Genomic DNA, 14,112 nt, shown 5'->3' on the forward strand with positions numbered 1-14,112 from the left:
CCTGCTGAATTTGTTGCTCTTGCATACATATGGGAAAAGAAGTTATCCCTTTCAACTCTGCCTCCTCATGCATTCTTGAAAGAGTGCCAGCAGCTTTATTTTCTGGACCTGACTTGTATACCACTTCGAAGTGATAGCCCAATAATTTTGCTATCCAATTCTGTTGATCAGCCGTAGTGATGCGTTGTTCGAGCAAGTGTCGTAAACTCTTTTGGTCGGAGTACACCACAAATCTTCTTCCCAACAAATATGGACGCCAATGCTGAACTGCCAACACCAACGCCATCAATTCTTTTTCATACGCAGACTTGCTTAAATTTTTCTTGGACAATGCTTTGCTGAAGTAGGCTATAGGCTTCTTTTTCTGCATTAAAACTACACCTATTCCTCTTCCGAATGCATCACATTCAATCTCAAAAGGTTGTGAAAAATCTGGTAGTGTTAAAACTGGGGCTTGCACGATAACTCTTTTAAGATTCTCAAAGGCCTTCAACTCTTCTGTACCCCAATGAAATCCTTCCTTCTTTGTTAGTTCTGTCAATGGTTTAGCTATCTTTTCATAGCCAACAATGAATTTTCGGTAATAACCGGTCAGCCCCAAAAATTCCCTCACTCCTTTGACATTATGAGGGATTGGCCACTCCAAAATGCTATTAATCGTAGGTGGATCCACAACCACACCCTGTTCCGATATTTCAAGACCCAAATATTCCACCTTCCTACTAGCAAAATTACATTTTTTTTTATTAACGATAAAACAGTGGTATAGTAAAATCTCCATCACTTTGATATAAATGTGCTAAGTGTTCTTCCCATCCCTTACTATATACTAGGATATCATCAAAAAATACCAAGACAAACTTACGGAGGTGTGGCTTGAAAATCTGATTCATGGTGGATTGGAAAGTGGCTGGTGTGTTCGTCAACCCAAATGGCATCACTAGAAACTCATAATGCCCTTCATGAGTTCGAAATGTCGTCTTATGCACATCCCCTTCTTTCACCCTTATTTGGTGATAACCGGATTTCAAATCAAGTTTTGAGAAAAATTTCGTTCCATGTAGTTCATCCAATAATTCGTCAACTACCGGAATTGGATATTTATCTGGCATTCTAACCTTATTCAATTCTCTATAATCAACACACATCCTCCATAACCCATCTTTCTTTTTAACTAAAATGACAGGACTAGAAAATGCGCTAGAGCTGTTTCGAATTATACCTTGGGTCAGCATGCTTTGAACTTGTTTTTCGATCTCTTCCTTATGGTGGTGAGGATAACGATATGGCCTAACAGCCACAGGACCTGCATCTTTCTTCAATTCAATTGCATGAGTTATATCTCATTCAGGAGGCGGCCCAATATTCTCTTCAAAAACCCCCTTAAAATTCTCCAACAAGTCTTGAAGCTCTTGTTGTTGGTCTTGGGTTAGCTCCTGTAATTCTTCATTTGAAGTCTGACTCAATTCTTCTTCCAACAAACTATACAGTGTTTCAATTTACCCTTGAAGAGCCTTAGAATTAGCCAAGTATTTTTTGGTAAAGAACTGACCATGTAGTTCCACTATTTTTCCTTCCCATTGAAACTTGATGGTCATTTTCTCCCAATCAAAAGTCACCTTCCCAAATCTTTGCAACCAAGCCACCCCCAAAATCATATCCAAATCACCCAATTCCAAAACAAAAGTATCACCATTAGTGATGAAATCATCTAATTGTAGTTGCAATTTTCTACACCTCCCCCTAGTAGACACACGGTGGCCGTCTCCCAACTTTACTCCCATCGATCTTCCTTGTTCCACTGTTAATCCCAACGCAGTAGCAACACGGGGTGAAACGAAATTGTGACTGGCGCCACTATCGATTAAAACCACGATGGAAACCCCCTTTAGACTTCCTTTGAGGCGCAAAGTAGTTGGAGGCGTTTTATCTAAATTTTTCTTTGCTTCAATCATATCAAACAATCCCATGGAATTGCAATCAAGAACATCATCCTCATCCTCCATAACTTCTATGGAAATCACCTCACCTTCTTCGTTAATCGTCTCGTCGTCTCCCAAAATCATCAATCGGAGCTGTTTTTCAGCACACTGGTGAAGATGATGGTATTTTTCCCCACAACGAAAACACAACCCTCGTGTCCGCCGCTCCATCAGTTCCGAATACGGCAGATGCTTGAGGCCACAGTTGCGCTCATTGCTGATTCTTCTCCCCTCATCGTTTCTAGATCTCGTTGTATTATGACAAATGTTTGAGTTTGCATTTGAGTCAGATTGAGTCGAACTGGTTTTGTTGTGCTCTGACCCGGTTAAGTTATTATTAAACCCACTTCCAGATCTGGTCGAACCTGGGTTGTAATGAAATCCAGATCCTTTCTTTCCGTTGGGCCCCGATCCACTTGGCCCACTTCCCTTCCAACTGCGAAGCCCACCCACACTACCACCTATTAAAATCAGAGACCCACGTAATTCTGTTTCGACATCACGAGCAATCTTTATTGCTTGCAATCGGGTTTGTGGATTCAATGTACGCACCTTCAAGCGAATGTGGTTCTTGAGTCCTCCCATGAAGTACCCAAGGTATTGCTCCTCCGGTAGTCTTGCTACTTGTGACGACACATATTCGAAGGTGGTAATGTATTCATCAACTATTCCCGTTTGTTGCAAATCTTTCATCTCTTAAAAGGGGTTATCACTTTGTCTTCCCCCATACCTTTCAATTAATGCTCGTTTCAACTTCGCCCAATTCAAATCGTCCTCTGTCTCACGCAACAAATTAAACCAGTGAATTGTTGCGCCCTCCATGCTTAGCTTCGCCAATCTGACTTTCACCTCCTCCGACGTCCCTTGAACTTCAAAATACGTTTCAGCTCGCGTGATCCAGGCCACAGGATCGTCACCATCAAATGATGGGATCCACTTGGCCCACTTCCCTTCCAACTGCGAAGCCCACCCACACTACCACCTATTGAAATCAGAGACCCACGTAATTCTGTTTCGACATCACGAGCAATCTTCATTGCTTGCAATCTGGTTTGTGGATTCAATGTACGCACCTTCCAAGCGAATGGGTTCTTGAGTCCTCCCATGAAGTACCCAAGGTATTGCTCCTCCGGTAGTCTTGCTACTTGTGACGACACATATTCGAAGGTGGTAATGTATTCATCAACTATTCCCGTTTGTTGCAAATCTTTCATCTCTTAAAAGGGGTTATCACTTTGTCTTCCCCCATACCTTTCAATTAATGCTCGTTTCGGTTTCGCCCAATTCAAATCGTCCTCTGTCTCACTCAACAAATTAAACCAGTGAATTGTTGTGCCCTCCATGCTTAGCTTCGCCAATCTGACTTTCACCTCCTCCGACGTCCCTTGAACTTCAAAATACGTTTTAGCTCGCGTGATCCAGGCCACAGGATCGTCACCATCAAATGATGGTAACTCAACTTTCTTCACTGTCATCTTATACTCTGTCACTGAGTCCTCAGAATGTGCATATTGTTCCCCCGTTCCAATTGGTCGTTGCTCTAGCAACCTCGTGAACTCGCTCATCATAATTTCGCGAAATTCCCTCAACTCATGGCGAACAGATTCTTCCACCGCTGTGATTCTTGCTTCAACTACTTCCATTTGATCTGACAGTTTCGGTGGCATGTACAACGTACAAAAATCACTGGTAGTTCTCGAAGATCCGGCAGGTCGGACCAATGATAGAATCACAGAAAAATAGGGATCTGTGAACGTAAAATGATAGATAAAATGGAAATTTATTGATTTATGGAAGAAGGGAAAATTCTGATACAATGTATAACCCAGAGCAAAGCTCCTCCAGAGAAAATAGTATCTCCTAATTCAATGATAATTATAATTATTCATGGGCAATACTCCCCTACCCTCCTTAATTTATTCCCCTATGTGTAACTGAAATCCCTAGAATTTAGTGAGTTTCTCTGCCCTGTCATTAATAGACTGCTTATTCTCTTTTTTACCCTTGCGGACATAAGTTCTCCACGCTGCAGATTTGGACCTGTCATAAGTTCTCACATAATGTTACCATGTAGGACCAGAGTTCGGGATGGACGATTGGCGTCAGATACGAGTCTTAAGGCCTCTCTAACCTTTTTATATCATCTAAGACATGTTTTGCCACAAATTCTCCTCACACTATCCATGCTCAGCTAGGACACCCAAGTCTTACTAAACTTCAAAAATTGGTGCCTAGTTTGTTTAAGTTGTCCACTTTACATTGCGAGTCGTGTCAATTAGGGAATCACACTCGTAATCATTTTCCTGATCGAGTCAATAAAAGAGTTTTGTCACCCTTTGCTTTAGTTCACTATGACATTTGGGGTTTTTATCGTATTGTGTCTATTTTAGAGTATAAATATTTTGTTACTTTTATTGATGATTACTCTCGTTGTACATGGTTGTTTTTAATGAAAAATAGATCTAAATTGTTTTATATTTTTGAGCAATTTTATCAAGAAATTAAAACTCAATTTTGTGTTTCTATTCCCTACTTTACGAAGGGATAATGCTTAGGAATATTTGTCTTATCAATTTCAAAATTTTATGGCTTCCTATGGTATTCTTCACCAAACGTCATGTCCTCATACTCCTCAACAGAATAGAGTAGCCAAACCCAAAAATCGACATCTCATTGAAACCACCTGAACCTTACTTCTTCATAGTAATGTTCCATTCTGTTTTTGGGGGATGCAGTCTTAACAACATGCTACCTTATCAATCATATGTCATCTTCTGTCTTTGATGACCATATCCCTCATTCGGTCCTATTTCCCTATACCCTTCTTCACCCACTACCTCCTCGTGTATTTGAGTCCACGTATTTTGTTCACAATTTATCTTCTGGTCACGACAAACTGTCAGCTCAATCACTCTAGTGTGTCTTTCTCGGATATCATCGGTCCCAAGAGGGCTATTGTTGTTATTCTCATGCACTACATCGATACGTTACGTAGGCTAATGTTACCTTTTTCAAGTATGTACTCTATTTTGAACCGACCCATATAACTATTGAGGCCCATCAAGACATTAATCCCGAACCTCCTTAGGTAGTTATCCCTATTCCGCTTACTCTTATTCATATCGAACCTGCTGAGTCTGCCCCCCAAACTCCACGACCACTACAAACATATCATTGTCGTCGCCCACCCTCCGTTGTGCATGTTCTTGTTCCCATTACAAACTCTCCTCCGACGTCACCACCGGATTCGGCCCTGCCACTTGAGCATGACCTTCCCATTTCTCTTCGTAAGGTTATTCGCACAACACGTAATCCATCTCCTCATTAGCTTGTCTTGTTTGTCTTTTGTTTCTATTCCTAAATCTCTAGGTGAAACATTATCCCATCCTGAGTGGAGGCAAGCAATGCTTGATGAAACGTGTGTTCTACAAAGCAGTGATACTTGGGAACTGGTTCTTTTACGTAATGGGAAGTATTTAGTTGGTTGTTGGCTCAATACGTGAAGGTTGACCCTGATGGTAAGATTGATCGATTTAAGGCTCGCTTGGTGGCCAATAGATATACTCAGTTTTTTGGGTTGGATTTCAACGACATCTTCTCACTTCTCGCTTGGTGGCCAATAGATATACTCAGTTTTTTACTATAAAGGATCAATTTTATTACCGTTAACATTTTAAATATTATTTAAAATTCAACATTTGGTCTAATTTGATCCTACTTACTTAGTTCCTTTATTGAATTATTTTCGTATTCTCTTTATTATTCTTGCTCTAATGTCTTACTAACAAAACCTTTAATTCTAAAGTAACCCCTAATTCCTTAGTGGATTTAAGATTAGAATTAAGTCTTACCGTACATGAATTTTCTTGTTAAACTATTGTCTTTGCAACTAATTTAATTGGTTTCATGACCTGCATTTATCCCTTGATTATAATATCATGAATTTCTCATGTCAAGCATTCTTAAAACTACTCCAATGGTGTTAGAAACGTTCGTCTTTGAGTTTCTCTACTAGGGCACAAGTCTCCAAACTTTCTAATAGTCAAAAAGATACCTAGAAAGTGAGAAAACGTGTTTTTATACATTCAGCAGCGCCCTACACGCTCAGGCGCAAGATTTGCGTTATGGGCATGCCTGAATAGTGCCAGGAATGTCAAAATGCACGCCAGACGCATGTTTTTGTGCTTCAGGTGAAAAACCTCTTCTTTTTGACGTATATTGCATGTTTCTCCTCTTTTGAGTCCAAATTTGGCTGGTGTCTTCATGAAAGTTGTATATATGGATCTTAGCTTTCATTTATACTTAGTTTGACTTCAATTGGACATCTTCAACTCCATATATGACTGAAATACTCCACATAGATCATGTTGATTTCTCACCAAAATTCAACATTGCATTAAAACAAGGAAACAACGCAAAACTACGAAAAATCTCTACTTAATCAAGGAAATAAGAACATAAACATTTCATTAAATCCAAGAACTAAAATCAACAAAATATATCAAATAACTCTTTGAATCAACTAATGATTAAAGATAGATAAGACTAAAAACAATGAAAAATATGCATACGATGAAGAGTCATCCGTAGTACAAAGAGTCTTGTATAATCTGTAGTGAAGTCGATCACTCTGTATTTTATTATTACTCAGTCTAAGGGTGAATCTGTCTTATTGTTTATGTGGATGACATTGTCATAAATGGTAGTGATCATTAAGGAATACTATAGTTGAAACAACATCTTTCAAATCAGTTTATGACTAAAGACCTCAATAAACTGTTATTTTTTTAGGTGTTAAAGTAGCCCGATTCTAGGATGGCCTTGTAATTTTACAAAGAAAATATGTTATGATATTCTTGAAGAAATAGGTCTATTAAAGGCCAAACTAGATTATACTCCTATGGGTTCAAATGTCAAACTCCTACCTAATTAGAGGAACCTTTATCAAATTCCAGAAGATATAGGAGATTTTTGAAAATTAAACTATCTCACAGTCACCTGTCCTGAAATTTCTTTCGCTGTCAGTGTGGTAAATCAACTATAAAATTCTCCCTGCCAAGAACATATGGATGTTGTAATTCAAATTAGGCTTAATTGCACTTTTGGTCCCCCTATTATAGGTGAAAATTGAAAGTAGTCCCCCCATTTTGTTTGTCCCCAATTTTAGTCCCCCAAACAGAATTTGAGTCCAAATCATGATGAATTGTCATTTTTTTAATGACGTGTCAATAAAAGGGTGACGTGGTAGACGCTTATGTGGAATCAACTCATTATTATATTATTTCTGATTAAAAAATATAATTTATATTTTTAAAAACTATTATTATAATTGTGACAATATTTTTAAAAATACAATTTAATTATTAAAATTAAGTTAAAAGAAAAAACACCTAAAATCATAAACCCTAAACAAATGAAAAATTCTGGGTTGATGGCTCAAGAGATCAACCATGCATCCATAGTGTTCAATCCTCGGGCTGATTCGCCAAGTATGTATCATCGATTCAAAAATTTTGCGTCCTTCCTCTACAAACCCTGCATGACTGCAAGCACAAAGAACTCCAATGAAGATTGTTCCATCAGGTTTTACGCCATTTTCCCCCAAATCATCACTAAGCATATCTTTAAACAGATCAAGAGCTTCCTTCCCAAGACCTTGTTTTGCAAAAGCCATGATGATTATAGTCCAAGACACAGTTGTTTTCCGAGACATCTTGGTAAACACTTGATAAGCTTCATCAATAATTCCACAACTTGCATACATGTGCATGAGTGCATTGTTCAAGCGGACAAAGGGTTGTTTTGCCTCTTTTGAACATACCAATGGACCCATCTTCCTAACTTCAGATCCCCTAATTCAACACATGCTGATAAAGCTGCCACCAACGCCACATGATCGAATTCCACATGTGCTCTCCTCATCTGACCAAACAACAATAAAGCTTGTTCAAATTTCCCATTCTGAGCACACCCAACAATCATGGTCGTCCAAGACACAACATTTCTATATGGCATTTCCTCGAAAACTTTTCCCGCTGCATCAAAATCACCGCACCTAACATACCCAACAAGTATGGAATTCCAGCTAACAACACTTCTTTGAGTCATATCATCAAACACATGGCGTTCTTGCTCAACACCACCTCCATTCGAATAAAAATTTATCAAATTAGTGTTCACGAACCCGTCTGAGCAATACCCTTTTGCTAGAACAGTCGCATGCACCTGTTTCCCTTCTCAACAACATCCTCATCACCATCACCATCACCATTCTCAACAACAACACCAAAATCATCGCCAGAAACCGATTCCACAACAGCAGAATAATTTGGTTCAAATTGGGAAGGAGATAGGGTTTGAGAATCCATAGTGAAGAAATGAAGGGATGAGGTTTTAGGATTATAGGCGGAGAGATTGGGAAAGAAGAGAATGAGAAAATGAAAGAGGGTTTTAGTTCTAGTTCATGATTTTAGGATTTAGAATGATTTTAGGGTTCATAAGTGAATGCTTTTGATTTTAATTTTTTTAGGGTTCATGATTTTAGGTGTTTTTTCTTTTAACTTAATTTTAATAATTAAATTGTATTTTTAAAAATATTGTCACAATTATAATAATGGTTTTTAAAAATATAAATTATATTTTTTAATCAAAAATAATATAATAATGAGTTTATTCCACATAAGCGTCTGCCACGTCACCCTTTTATTGACACGTCATTAAAAAATGACAACTCATCATGATTTGGACTCAAATTTTGTTTGGGGGACTAAAACTGGGGACAAACAAAAAGGGGAACTACTTTCAATTTTCACCTATAATAGAGGGACCAAAAGTGCAATTAAGCCTTCAAATTATTGAATACATCAAAAGTGCAACTAAAAAAAGTCTCATTTATGAAGATAGATGACATACCCATCGATAGACGATCCACTTCTAGGTATTGTGTACTTGTCGAAGGAAATTTAATATCTTGGAAGAGTGAGAAACAAAATGTTATTGCAAGATCCAACACTGAGACAGAATACATGACCATGACAGTAGTAACATGTGAGCTCATTTGGTTGAACATTTGCTAAAACTTCAATTTGAAGAGGACAACCCAATGACATTAATATGTGATAATCAAGCCGCATTGCACATTGTCTCAAATATATTTTTCATGACAGGACCAAACATATTGGGATAGACTGCCATTTTGTTAGAGAAAAGATCGAATCAGGCGACATGATCACTAGCTTTGTCAATTCTAATGATCAGTCTGTAAGTATTTTTGTCATTATGTGTATTATCACACAAAGTTTATATAAAGAATTTCCGTTGTGTAGCTGAAACACACATATTATTCAACACGTCTCTTAATATTATCTTCTCATTCAACAAGAACCAAATTAGTGTTATAAACAATGACGAATATTGCACAAAATATTGGAGGGAACAATAAATATTAACTAAAATATTATAATTGAAATTCATAAAAGTCATATAGTTTTATCAATGATTTAACATAACATCAATACACAATAAAAATATAATATATGAAAAAGACATTTACATTGAATTAAAGTTGTGTCATTCGTTCTCCTAAAGCCTTAAAATCATCGATAATTGAATTAGAACTAAAGGTTTCAGCTATTTCTTTTTCAATATAAAACATCATATTGTAAGCAAGAAATCTTGTTACGCATTGTTATCTTGATAATCTTCATTGATGAAAATGATATTTTTGTAGTAGCTGTAGAAATCGAAAGAGTTAAGATAAAACGAATTGGCCGATCAATCAAATAATATGTATCTGTCTTTCCTGTTTTTTTAGAGCTTCACATAATTCAGACATAATTGACAAGTTATTCAAATATGGATGACTAACGACGTAAAAAATAAAGTGTTTCAATTGCAATCTCAAATTAATTTTATCTTGATAATTAAAACCCAGAAAATAAATTTATTTACAAGAACACATATATTATCCATTTCAAATGCTTTGTAAATATCTTTAGGAACCAAACTATTGCTTAGACTCAAAAGCTCCATTGTTTGCACACAAAATCTTTGATTCAATTTCTGCAATTGTTGATCAATTGAAACATAAAAGAGATTCACTCTATATTGTTGACCCACTGTGATGTGATCATGTTGATGACGAGCACGTCCTTTCAATCGGGGGAATCAATATCATGCTGCTCACAAAATAATATCACATTTTTCAATAAATCATCCCAACCATCATCTCTCAACTTTTGAATTAATGTTTTTGTATTGTTGACTAATTGCATTGCATTAAGTATATCTTGAAATTTATGTTGTAAAGCTTGACAAAGATGATCTGTAATTCCCATAATCTCTTTCAGCATGTGCAAAATCAATATAAACGAAAATAATTTCATACGCTTATGAGCACCATTAGCATTACCACATGTAAAATAACCTGAAGTAACAATGTCAATTATAAGGAAGGGGGGTTTGAATTATAATTGCCCCTTTTAAAAAATTCTTGTTTAAAACTGAAAATTCAACTCAAGATTGATCTTGGTTATAACGAAGATTGATCTTGGTTAGTAAAAAACAACAATATCAATGTTATCAATATAAAATATGATTGTAAAGCATAAAATAAATAGAGATAGAGATAGAGAGATCACACAAGGATATATCCTGGTTCACCCAACCCGGGTTACGTCCAGTCCTCACAACCGTGAGATTTTCCACTAAGTATTTAAAACAAAGAACCTTCTTGGTTTTACAACACCTAGTTTAGATCAACCTTGATCTGCTACAAAGTTAAAACCTTTCTACCCAAAAAGGAGTTCAATCAAGTCACCTATCAACCTTGATAGGATATCTTACAATCTACCTAAACTATACTAAACTCTTATAGTTTGAGTTTTACAATAATGACGAGATTGTTTTTGTTAGAATCTGAGATGTCTCAACTCTTGTTTGAGATCTGATTCTTTGACAGAGAAAAACACAAGAATGATTCTAGGAATCGAATGGGAAAAATCAGAACTTATTCAATGTATGTGAGTGAGAGAAACTCAAGTATGATTGAATGATTGATGCTTTTCTTGGCACTTTGAGTTGTGTATTGTTCTTCATCTTGAAGCTGCTTTTATAGACTTCAAGAGAGCTTGGGTTAACTCATATGACCGTTGAAATAGGGCCAGCTGTCATGAAATAGTTGTTGGATAAAGTCTGCAAAAAAGCAAGAGTGATCACAGCTGCATCCAAGATCGTTCTTGAGAACCAGGATTGATCTTCGAATTTAGTTGAAAATGAGCTGACTTGTACTTGTGATTCTTGTCAGCTGACTGAGATGACTTCTTGCATGCAGGTCAGGATTGAAGTACAACTTAGGTGTACTTTACAGTCTGTAAACTTGTACTTGTAAATGTCTCATTTGAAGAATGATCTTGTTTTATACTATTAATGAAGCATGTCTTTGATTCTTCAAATTCTGGAACAAATATGACTTAGATTGATCCTCGTTGATTCTATATGAAGATATGAGATGAATAGTGTTTCCAGGATTCAATCTTTCACAAGAGAACTGATTATCCTTGTTTCTGCCATAAACGAAGACCGTTCTTCGTTTCTCATCAATAAGTCAAGATCGATCTTCGTTTTCCAAAACTACTTCAAGATCAATCTTCGTTTTCCAGAACTGTTTTCTTTGATTTTAATGAGATCTGATTTGTGATGTTTGATATCTATCTTGTTTTAACACACTTAAATGCACATGTTAAATACCAAAACACTTAGAATCATAATTAGAATTCTTAATTAACTTTTTGTTTGTTTTCATCAAAACATTAAATTGAGATTTTGTCTCAACATAACCTACTCCATTTCTTCTAATATCTTGAAGAACCGCACAAGTTGGATTATACAAATTTATCATACTACAAAAAGAAGAAAAATGTGTGCTCCAACGAGTATCGTCGACTCGTTTCAAATTGCAAATATGATTTTGTCGATGTTGAAGCTTTGCAATTTTCAACTTTGTCAGAAGTTTTCTTTTTGAAAAATGTATCAATTTTCTTATATTTAAACATCGTTTCACTCCTAAAAAAATACACAAATTAATTAAAATACACAACACAAAATATCAAACATGAAATATATAAAACAAAGAGGTTCATGTAGGAAAGAAAATATATTTGCAATTAACTAAAATACTAATAATACATAAGGGACGCGTGAAGATATGTTAATTTTACTATGCAAGTGGAGAGACATAAGCTGACTAACTTTACTCAACTTCTTCCTACGTTATTGTAGACTTGTAGTTGTTAGTTGTCACATTATAGTTTGACCCATTACCATATTTTAATAACTTAATTTGCAATTATTTTATCTTTTAAATAATTAATCTAACATTATTATCATTCATGATTCATGACAAATAAATCTAACATTATTATCATATAAGGAAAGTAAGGAGAAGCAAAGACAAATTAGAGAACGTAAAAAAGATTAGGAAGAAAAACCATAAATTACTTGTAAATCATTCAGAAACGATTAATTTTCTATCTTTTACACCACAAACAACACAGTTTTAAAATATATGTCAATATTTTTAAGATAAATTTTAAATGTGAGATTTAGAGTAACAATAAATTTCAGTTGATTACTTACCAAAAAACGACGTTGATAAGGAGAGTCAAAGTGAAGAGACGAAGCGACAGATAGCAATATGAGCATAAAACTGATAGGATAGCAGGGAGAGGGAGGGAGGAAGATGAAGGGGAGAAATTGAAATGACGGATGTTAGTTTATCAAAACCATAAAGGTTAGAGGGATATTTTAGTAATTATCACTATTATTTTAATAATTTATCTTTATTATTTATAATTGTTTTTTTAAAAATACACGGGTTATAAATGTATTAGAAATTCATGATTGAAAATACAAAAATCATCGTTCACACATAATCCCTGATGTAGTCTAAACCTGATAAGTGTTCTGTTTTTGCAGTGTTGTAGATTGTTAGCACATCTTGTACTGTATATGTTTATTGTTCATTCATACAATTATGTCTATTCAAAAAATAAAATTATCACGACATGTTCTTCTTTTTGGTTCTAATTATCATGGCATGTTCTAACATATTTATATAAGTTTTTTTTTTGTTTTTGTTGAATATTATTATAGTGGGATACACTTTCACGAAAACTTTCCATTCGAGAAGTTGCATACATGATCACCGGTGAACATCTAGAAAACCGTGTTTCCTTGTTGCAAGCAAGTGTAAGTGTAATTCTTATCTACCATCAATATTCTCCGTTTATTTTTCTTCAAAATTCTATTACAACCTAAATTTAGTTGTTATGCACGGACAATCCAAACAATTTTTTACATAAAAATTCAAGTATATATTATCATATAGATATTTGTGCATGTATTTAAAAAAAAAAGTTTAGATTCGTACGTTGTAAATTAAAGTAAAAGTAATTTTGATATAAAATAATTTAGATATTATTTTTAGATTTTTAAAAAAACTAAAAGTTATTTTGTGATTGTTTAAAATCATAAAAAAATGATTTTGTATTTTTCTATCTTGTATTATAATGAGGGATGTCTATATATTAAGAGTGCTCGTATTTGTGATTCTCATAGACCTCTAAGGGCAAGACTGAAATATTTTACATACAAGAGAGTTATGCAGACACAACAATTTCCTATGTGACTTATGCTCCACTAGATGAATCAGCAGTGGCATATCTTGCAAAAGGATCAAATCCAGATAATGTGATTGTTTTTCCATCGGGTTTTGCTATTATCCCCGGTGGGTTACCAAAAGATGGTGATGATCAAGGAAAAAATAAAAGCAACAATGAAAGTCTTCTAACAATTTCATTTCATCTCATTGATAAAACCAACAATTCTTCATCTATATCCCCTGACTCAGTTGAAACTATCTATGGGATTATTACTGAAACTGTTACTTCCATAAAGGATTCAATATTGTATCATAGTCGTCTCAATAATTGGGTGCTAGATTAATTAATTAGAAAATGATCTTGCATTTAAAGTTTATGATGATTGAGATTGTTAGGTTGTTTCCTTTTAGAATTCATAGGAGCACAATGGAGAATCACTAAATGTATTGTTTGGTTTTATGGTTATAAGA

General features: G+C 35.2%; 1 protein-coding gene across 1 annotated transcript in view; it reads left to right on the forward strand.

The window, feature by feature from the left end:
* Nucleotides 1-14,112, forward strand: part of LOC101501634 (homeobox-leucine zipper protein PROTODERMAL FACTOR 2-like) — a 22,982-nt gene extending 8,870 nt beyond the window's left edge. The window contains exons 6-7 of the mRNA XM_004487682.4: nt 13,134-13,229; nt 13,599-14,112. Of these exons, the coding sequence (XP_004487739.1) occupies nt 13,134-13,229; nt 13,599-13,985 (483 nt within the window). The 3' untranslated portion in view covers nt 13,986-14,112. The remainder of the gene's footprint in view (nt 1-13,133; nt 13,230-13,598) is intronic.

The sequence above is a fragment of the Cicer arietinum genome, chromosome 1 (genome assembly GCF_000331145.2).
Source record: "Cicer arietinum cultivar CDC Frontier isolate Library 1 chromosome 1, Cicar.CDCFrontier_v2.0, whole genome shotgun sequence".
Classification (NCBI taxonomy): Eukaryota; Viridiplantae; Streptophyta; class Magnoliopsida; order Fabales; family Fabaceae; genus Cicer; species Cicer arietinum.